At 33.8% G+C, this 10,281-nt stretch overlaps 1 protein-coding gene across 3 annotated transcripts in view; it reads right to left on the minus strand.

Annotated features, from left to right (window-relative positions):
* LOC134725937 (calcium/calmodulin-dependent protein kinase type II delta chain-like) overlaps window positions 1-5,091 on the minus strand; it is a 76,193-nt gene extending 71,102 nt beyond the window's left edge. For all 3 annotated transcript variants that reach the window (XM_063590238.1, XM_063590239.1, XM_063590237.1), the window contains exon 1: window positions 4,970-5,091. In XM_063590238.1, the coding sequence (XP_063446308.1) occupies window positions 4,970-5,031 (62 nt within the window). In that variant the 5' untranslated portion in view covers window positions 5,032-5,091. The remainder of the gene's footprint in view (window positions 1-4,969) is intronic.
* Between the last annotated feature and the right edge of the window lie 5,190 nt (window positions 5,092-10,281).

Consider the following 10,281-nt stretch of genomic DNA (forward strand, 5'->3'; position numbering starts at 1 on the left):
AGATCGATTGCATTTTCAATTGTAGTGTGAACGCAGTGGTTCAGATTAGACCGATAGAGATTGTTATGATTAACCTAAAAATAATGTGAAGGCTACACTGTAACTGGTTTTATTTAGATCGGTTCAAATAAGATTGATAACAAAAAAATGCTCGTGTGAACGTGGTCTAACAAATTACAAATACAAATGTATATTGTTTGCTCTATGGTCCGGTGGTTGTCGCTTTGACATATTCACCATTTCCTTTCTCAATTTTACATAAAATATATAGGTTTGGTAATAACCTACATTGTACAGAAAAAGTTCTTGGCATCTCCTTCATTCTTTTTGGTGCATAAAAATATCACAATGAATAATTATATTCTTATCTAAATGAAAACAGAAAAGTTAACACATCATTTGTTATTTGTTTTTATTATGTAATATTAATTTATCAAATTTAAGTTCAATTAGTCTACAGTAACTTCAAAATGTAAATGTATTGTAATGTATTGCTTTACATGCATAAAATAGAGACTCTCAAGGAAAAAATCTGAATAGTAATAATAATAATAAATTCAGGGTATGAAATTAGCAGGGGCCCACTGGCCAATGGCCCCTAAAATTTGGTGTGGGCTACTGAAAATTCTGTTTTTCTAGTATAGAACTTTATACCTTGGCTACGAAATTTAAGCTGTGGGCAATCATGCCAACACCTTTACTTCAATCCCTTAGTATAGTCACAAAAAAAAAATACTTCCTTTTAACATTTACATGTACATGTACATACAGACACAATGGATCTTAATTTACGAGCACATACCAAGTGCTAAGAGGCAACCATAAACTGGCAAAATTGTGCTAGTCCACATTCAGCAATTTTTCCATTTCTAAAGGGGCATAACTCTTGAACTGCTACGATTAATGCTACCTAAAATCTATCTTGATCTGTATTTTGTAGTAATAAGCATTAACCACAAGTTTCATAACATTTGGTAGAAGCAAACTAAAGTTAAAGAACAGAAATGAATATCTTAGTGATTTTACCATTTTTAAAGGGGCATAACTCTAAAACATAAAAGTGATGCCACGAAAATTCAAATTTGATCTGTGTTTAGTGGTAATGAGCATGGTGTTTAATAATAAATAAGTGTCATAACATTTAGTTAAGTTGAGGCAAATTAAAGTAAGATATAGTAAACAAAAAAATAATTAGCATTTTTACATTTTATAAAGGGGCATAAACCTAGAACTGTAAAAGTGGTAATAATCTTTGTGTTCAAGTTTTATAACATTTGGTAGCTTAGGAAAACTAAGGTTAGAGACCAGAAACAAATTTTGGGACATTGGGACGTATGGACAGACTGACGTAAAAGGTAAAACTTAATGCACCCTCCACTAGGGTAGGAGCATCAGGGGTTAAAAAATCCACTAGCCCGACGCCCGGGACTAGACATTTACGTCTCGGGCAACCAAAACTTATAACCCAGTATGCCCGACAGACTAGTAACAAAAAATTCTTGGCGTGTCTAAAATAGAAAGTGGAAAATCCCTTCATCACTTTTCTGTCTTAGCCAATCAGATTCAATAACGTCATCCGGGATTCCATGAATTTGAACTGGTTTTTACAGGTCCTCACCTCATGCACAGTAACATAACGGAACATAACACAGTAACAGTTTTAAAAATAGAACAAATAACTCCGGGTGGCCCGGTATCATGTATTGATCTCAGTTATTGTACTTTCAATATCGATTTCTCGTTATATGTTATAATGGGGATATTTTTCATTGGTTCTGTCGAGTTTTTCAATTAACGGTACCGGGGGGAGGGGGGGGGAGGTATAATGTATTGATAGGTATTGATCCGTCTAGACTCTTGTCGGACAACTGTTTAAGCAGGGAGCACGAAACTATGTCAATGCAACAAAATATATCAACATATTTTACTACGGCAAGCGCAGAAACTTCATCAACTTCAAGTTCAAAGCGAAAAATCGGCAAATGAAGGGGATTCTAATGAGGCTGATACATCTAAAAAAAATAGAAAGTACGATCGGGACAAGCGAAAAAGAACGTTCATAGCGACATGGAATGAAAGATTCCCGTGGGCAACGTCGGTTGTTAAGGATGAAAAGCCCGAGACTATGTACTGTGAATACTGTCGGTGTTTTCCCGAGTATGCAAATAAAAAATACGCCTTGTATGTGGGGACATCAAACATAAGAATTGATCCACTTGCTTCCCATGATAAAACAAATGAACATGTTTTCTGTGCAAGAAAATATTTAACGGCCCGGCAAAGTACTACAACAGATAAAAACAAACTAGTTTATAGAAAAAAAGTGACTCCTGTCGAAAAGCATATTTTTAAAGCTTTAGTGAAATTATCTGACAAAGAAAAAAACAAAATGAGATATCTGTTTATATCCTTGTTATAATTAAAAAATAAAACATAAACCTCATTTGATTTATTTTATTAAATTATAGTGTACAAATGCCCTTTCAAAACATGACACACATTCCCAGCATCTTATGCAGCACACCCTGAGTGATTTGTAAGTGATACTTGGGCTAGCAGGTTGGTTTTGATGGGCTAGCAGTTCTTGAAACAGGGCTAGTAAAATCCTCCTGCTAAAAAGTCCTGGGCTAGTTAGCTGTAACAAAATTTTTTAACCCCTGAGCATCAAAATTTGGCAACTTAACAGATAGATGTACTTAATGTTAATGAAACAAGAATATGTTCACTTGACCAAGAAATCTAAATTTGGCATATATAAAATACATCATAATGAACATCTTATCTTTTGAACTTTGAACATCAGACAAAGTTGACCTTAACTAGATCTGGTTATTATTTTTAGGGCATGTAAGGTGTGTAAGGTTTAATTTTGTATACATCCTTGCTTTAAAATTTGTGTCTTTGAGTGTTACTGATGAAGATAAATCTTATTTAGTGTAAGTTTTCATGTCTTTTTGAGTTGATGCTGCCATAAATTCATGGTAAACAACCTTGACAAATTTAGCCAAAATATTAACCTCATACATGTATGTGAAAAAATAGTTGTTGGCATGACATGGGTTATGTTGTTCTCATATATTTAATGATAGTAAGATACTAAAACCCTAACGGGAGGTATTATGCCTGATATTCATATGATGAAGACATAATCTTTCAATCAGTTTAATTGAGGTCTGGAGCTGGCATATCAGTTAACTGCTAGTAGTCTGTTGTTATTTATGTATTATTGTCATTTTGTTTATTTTCTTTTGTTACATCTTCTGACATTGGACTCAGACTTCTCTTGAACTGAATTTTAATGTGGGTATTGTTATGCGTTTACTTTTCTACATTTGATAGAGATATAGGGGAGGGTTGAAATCTCACAAACATGTTAAACCCTGCCACAATTTTACGCCTGTCCCAAGTTCGGAGCCTTTGTTGGTTTTATATGATTTTTAATTTTAGTTTCTTGTGTATAATTCGAATCAGAGTTTAATATGACTTCCATTATCACTGAACTACAAATGTAGTATACATATTTTAAAGGGCCAGCTGAAGTACGCCTCCAGGTGCGGGAGTTTCTCACTACATTAAAGACCCATTGGTGGCCTTCGGCTGTTGACAGCTCTATGGTCAGGTTGTTGTCACTTTGACACATTCCCCATTTCCTTTCTCAATTTTATATAATTAATGGGTCAGAAGAACAGATACACATACCAGAAAAATATAATTATATTGCAGTATATATATTAAACAAGAACAATTCACTGACTTGCTTTTTCAAGATTGTCATTCCTACATGCATGCTTCTGCTGAAAATTAAGGGAAAAGAAACCTTTATCTTAATTGAGATTTGGGCCTGTTGATAGAAAAAAAGCTGTGGATATACATGTCATCTAATATCACATGTACCTAGTAAGGAAATAGACAGAATCTGTCCTGCTTGAACAGTTGACGTCATACAACAATCACTTTTCCATTCATTGTGGCCTCAGATATTTTTGTATTACAACGTCAACATTTTACAAGAACCTGTGTGATGTATAATAATGGTGGAGAAATAGCGATATGGTGTTGTCTTAAGAGAAAATGTCTAAAATCAGAAGTGATTGTTGTATGACGTCAAGTTTATTTATCAAAATTCTCAGGTTAAGTGTCACAGATTCCTGAATAAAAATAAGGTATATTGCAGACAGTTATAATCAAGGGTTCAACATGGTCTTCTTGCAAATGAATTTCAATTTCTTTAGCATTATGACCTTTGTGGGAACTGGGGATTATATGATGAATTATGACAGTGACAGATTGTTTATTTCTGTCAGGAATTAGAATAAACTGTTGTCCTAAATATTACAAATCTTTTTCTCCTTCTTCTCTCAGTACAGAGTCCAACTCTTCTTGCGTGTATATATTAACGACAGTATAAGAGTAGTGTTAGTAATCATCAAAAATCTGATGGAAAACTGGATACCATAAGAAGAAGAATAGAATGTTATGCACAATCTTTTTAAAAATTTCAAACCAAGAAAGCATTTGTTTTTCCTGTGAATCTCTTGCATGAGGAAAATTTGTCTTGTGTATCCATTTATATAATTTCCCTAGTACATGTAGTACAAAATTATGTATTTGGAGGGTTTACAATAAATCAAGGATAGTATCTGTGAAATAGCAAAACCTCAGAGTAAATTAGTGTTTTTTTTACAGTAAATATTGTTGAATTAATTTAAACATTAAAATGGAATGGTCTGCAATGTACTAACTATGTCATAAAACGTTTTACGACCTTCGATTCTCATGAGAAGGTCTATCGAGAACACATCGAGAAGATGTCGTAAAATGATAACAGCATCGTTATGCCTTCTGCTATAATTTCTGCTCATGTTTGGGATTACTTTAAATTCATAAGCATCCGAAGGGAATTTGCAGCTATCCTGTGATTTTCGTGTGAATTAATTTTACACAGTGCTAGTCTTTACTGAAGACTTACTTTCCTATTTCTTCTTTCATTTCATATAATTCGAAAAACTTCGAATTTGTCTGGGCCGCCATGTTGAATCTGAAATAGCAGAGTTCTTCTCGTGTAATCACGTATCATAGGCGAGACTGCACTATAATTCCTGGTTCTGCATAAACCAGATGACACAAGAAGATTTCCCTTAGCTCTTAACACACCCCATGTTTCAATGCATATTATGTGGGTTTTTTTTACTTTAGTTTTAAATACTTACATGACTTATTCAAATTGCTAATGTGAACATGGTAATTTACCTCTCACTACGATCCTGTATGGGGGTGTTTAACGACATTTTCTACACTAGATCGACGATTTTTTTTTAAACTTTAGATTTTTTTAAAAATCATTAGGCAGCAACCATTTGATTTTCTGGGGGAGGGGGAGGTTGCTATGGTTTTTTTTCGAACAAACTTTGTTTTTCGCCCGAAAAACATTCTATTTTTTTTTGGCGACAAGTCGACAACAAATTATTCTTTTAATTTTAGCATTACATATATAGTGGCAGCTGAGGGTGAAACAAACATGTGCATTTTTTTTCTCAGGGCTGAAAACAAATTATTTTCTCTCCAAGAACTGGAAACAAACTTTTTTTCCCCCAAAAAAAACATAGCCCCCCCCCCAGAAAATCAAATGGTTGCTGCCTTATATCAGAAAAAAGTAAAAACACAAAATTACTGAACTCCGAGGAAAATTCAAAAAGGAAAGTCCCGGTGACTAATCAAAAGTCCAAACACATCAAACGAATGGATAACAACGTGGAGACGGATAAATATAAGTTGCAAAACTTGTTTCCCAATCCACTATAAGATAGATAGCCGAGTCGCGGATCCCAGAAAGGGCTGGGTTTGGGGGCGGGGGGGGGGGGGGGGGGGGGGACGATCATTGCGTGTGAGATGGGGGCATATGGTTGGAAACCCCGCCCCCTTTGAAAATTATCTATTATTCTCTACTCACAAGTATTATGGACTACTATATAATAGTCCTAATAGCTCATAATTTTGTTATCATTTTTGGGGAGGGATTAATATAAGTTGCAAAACTTGTTTCCCAATCCACTATAAATAATGACAACGAAATGGATCAAATCTCCTTCAGAATCTGGTTTTAAAATTATAAAAAATATATCAGTCACCGACATGAGAATTTTTCACTGACTGCCTTAGAAGCGGCCCGCTCTAGTCATGCTTCAGTGATTCCCTATATACTATAATCAACCAAATGTTCCCCACAAATGGGAGAACACACTGGTCTTCTTCTCAATCCGCCTTTGTAATTCTCTTCCGGCTCCATAGACTACTGTGCTAGTGGTGTGGTCTGTGAGGATAATAGCCACGCAGTTGATCTAGATCTGCCTTAGTGTGGCCAGAGGACCTCAAATGTCGACTGTGATGATGGTCAGGCATGCATTCATACATGTAGTTACTATGATTTCCACTCATGTTCTGAATTCGCAACACTGTGTATCGCATTTACAAGACTAACTGTATTACCAGTCTTACAATTAACATAACAAGCAGCAGCTATTGTGTATTTCGTACCCGGCTTGGAGTAACTGTAATTTAAAGACTGGATATTCAGTATTTGGCAATCTAATCAAAATATGGGAACAGTATATCTAATATATATTGTTACTGCCGTCAAAATATGGGAACAGTATATCTAATATATATTGTTACTGCCGTCAAAATATGGGAACAGTATATCTAATATATATTGTTACTGCCGTCAAAATATGGGAACAGTATATCTAATATATATTGTTACTGCCGTCAAAATATGGGAACAGTATATCTAATATATATTGTTACTGCCGTCAAAATATGGGAACAGTATATCTAATATATATTGTTACTGTCGTCAAAATATGGGAACAGTATATCTAATATATATTGTTACTGCCGTCAAAATATGGGAACAGTATATCTAATATATATTGTTACTGTCAAAATATGGGAACAGTATATCTAATATATATTGTTACTGCCGTCAAAATATGGGAACAGTATATCTAATATATATTGTTACTGTCAAAATTCTGAAACTAGGATTTCGTTATACTTTGAGAAGGAAGTATAACGAAATCCGAGTTCTACGTCTTCATTAGATTTAGCATTCGCTTGCAATATAAAGTAAGAAGATCATACATCATTTGCCGGTTTCAACAATCTTTGCAAGTGCATTCAGACGACGAGCTTGATCTAGCGGGTAAATAAGCTCTTACTAGCAAGTATTAGGCTTTTGTGCTAATGGAACCCAGTACCAAGGGCTTGTGAACGACCTTTGATTATTTAGAGGTTTTTCGATTTCTCTCCTGTTTTCGCGGATAAGGTGTGATAATTTGTAACATTTATGATCACTGCCACAACACTATTTTGTTGACCTCTTCCACCTTATATTTTAAAAGATAATCTCATCTGATGATTTTAACACGAGAGAAACCTATAGCAATTTTATCTTCTGTAGGCCAATTATTTAGATGACTATTGGTGTTGACTGTGACCTTGCAATACAACTCCGGGGAGAAAGATATTGGTGTTGGCTGTGACCTTGCAATACAACTCCGGGGAGAAAGATATTGGTGTTGACTGTGACCTTGCAATACAACTCCGGGGAGAAAGATATTGGTGTTGGCTGTGACCTTGCAATACAACTCCAGGGAGAAAGATATTGGTGTTGGCTGTGACCTTGCAATACAACTCCGGGGAGAAAGATATTGGTGTTGGCTGTGACCTTGCAATACATATCTGTAAATATGATTCAGTCATTCACTTGTTTAGCAGTGTCAAGAAATGTGATCTTATAATCAGAGATTTCATATTAAACGGTGTATTTTAATGAGAAATCTTTTATTTAATTCACAGCATCACAGCTTTATGTGTGAATTTTAGGTTCTAACAAAGTTGTGACTTTTTTAGCACATAATCGAATCTAAAAATAGCATAAAATCGCCTAAAACTGCAGTTTTGATCATGTTCACTAGCCGATCCATTCCCGGCCACCCTATTCACAGGGGAGTGGATCGTAACCCTTGGCTAGTGAAGATGAGTTTTGACAGATGGTGAGTATATATCTAAAACAAGAATGTCTCCAGTACACGGATGCGCCACTTGAACTATCATTTTCTATGCTCAGTGGACCGTGAAATTAGGGTCAAAACTCTAATTTGATATTAAAATTAGAAAGATCATATTATAAGGAACATATATTCTAAGTTTCAGGTTAATTGGACTTCAACTTCATCAAAAACTACCTCGACCAAAAACTTTAACATAAAACTGGACAAATGAACGAATGAACGGACGAACAGACGGACGAACGGACGGACCCACAGACCAGAAAACATAATGCCCCTCTACTATCGTAGGTGGGGCATAAAAATACCAGCGGTAGCTTCATCAAAAAAAATGTTGTTGGAAGTTAAGCTATATATTTTTTTGTCGGTTTCATTTTATTTTAATTTGGTTGGAGACGTCCTTCGATACAAATTTTACAATGACAAAATTAGCCATTTTGATACAAAAAAACGTTTTAAAAATAGTAAGAATTACAATTCGATATTTTGTATTCGAACTTATAAAATTATGTTATGTTTATGTTAAAATATTCTGTTATATTTATCCCTGCTACTAAAACTTGTCTATTACATTTGTATTCGAAATTATAAAATGATGCAAAATTATTGTTTTTTTTATATTTGTTTTAAGTGCATATTCATGGTTAAAGATGATGAAGCATTTTTGACTACTAGTCTTCGTCGTTTTGATGAGCACAGGGATACTAAAAAGTGTGTTACGGTAGAATGTAATTATATATTATACATTTTCATATTAAAAAAAAACAAACAATGAGTATAGCAGGATTTATTAGTGCTTTATAAAAATCGTGTCAAATGTCACAGTCTACCAGGAACACAATTGCATGCATGCATGCATGAAACTAGACCTCATTGAAGTTCAAGAACAGAATATAACAAAGGATATGCAACACTATTTAACATTTCTAATTCGAAGTCATAATAAATACAGCTTAATATTTCATTCAAGTATTTAAGAAGATTGCACATGCATGTGCAACATATGTGCAACAGGAAAACAATCGAGACTACATACGCTATTATATCATTTATATATTTCAAAGCAAACTCGAATAACGAGTAATTGTTTATGTTAAAATATTCTGTTATATTTAACCCTTCTATATTAAAACGTGTCTATTAAATCGGTGGCTAGTGGCTTAGTCCAGTTAATATATGCAATATAGGATTAAACAACAACATAACTTACTCGAGTGTTTTTGATTTCAGGATGTCACCCTATTTTATATAATTATGATCTACTAAATAATAGCACTGAAAATTGGTAGTTTGGGCTAAAATCAATGTATTTTTAGATCAATGATAACTTCGATTTTTTTAAACTATTTATGTTATTCATAAAGAAACATATTTTTTTCACAATTTACTCTATCTGCAAATTCACAAACACGATTACATACGGAAACTTACAAAAATTTCATGACCATGCACAAATTCACATTTTCAGGTTTTATCATTAAATAAGCCGGAACATTTGTCAAATTTAACTCTTATTTTAAAGATAACCCTCAAGATTTTACAGGGAAAATGACACAATGATAAGAAGATACTACTTCAAATCATAAGCTTTGATTTTTATCATAAATCTAAGAAAACAGGAAATCGAAAAAGTCATAATTATGTAATGAAAATTAAGTTTTGTTTTTTTTCAATATTTTCCAGAATATATACTTTTTAAAAGAAGTTGAAATATTTAAAATCTCTCATGACAAACAATATTTATGATAAAAGTCTTATTCTTCACGCAGGAACATATATACATTTAAGGTTAAAAAAGAGTGTTTACTTTCGCATCATACACACTCTAGGTTTAACATGACCGTGATTAACTGTAGCATCAAACACACTCTAGTTTCAACCTATTATATATTGAAGCTTTATACACACTCTATGTTTAACCTAATAAATGTTCTGTAGCACCATGCATACAATAGGTTTAACCTTATAAGTGCTGTAGCACCATGTACACTCTAGGTTTAACCTTAAATGTACTGTAGCATCATGTACACTCTAGGTTTAACCTTAAATGTACTGTAGCACAATGTACACTCTAGGTTTAACCTTAAATGTACTGTAGCACCATGCGCACTCTTGATTCAACCTTAAATGTACTGTAGCACCCTGTACACTCTTGGTTTAACCTTGAATGTACTGTAGCACCATGTACACTTTAGGTTTAACCTTAAATGTA

This window comes from Mytilus trossulus, chromosome 7 (genome assembly GCF_036588685.1).
Source record: "Mytilus trossulus isolate FHL-02 chromosome 7, PNRI_Mtr1.1.1.hap1, whole genome shotgun sequence".
NCBI lineage: Eukaryota > Metazoa > Mollusca > Bivalvia > Mytilida > Mytilidae > Mytilus > Mytilus trossulus.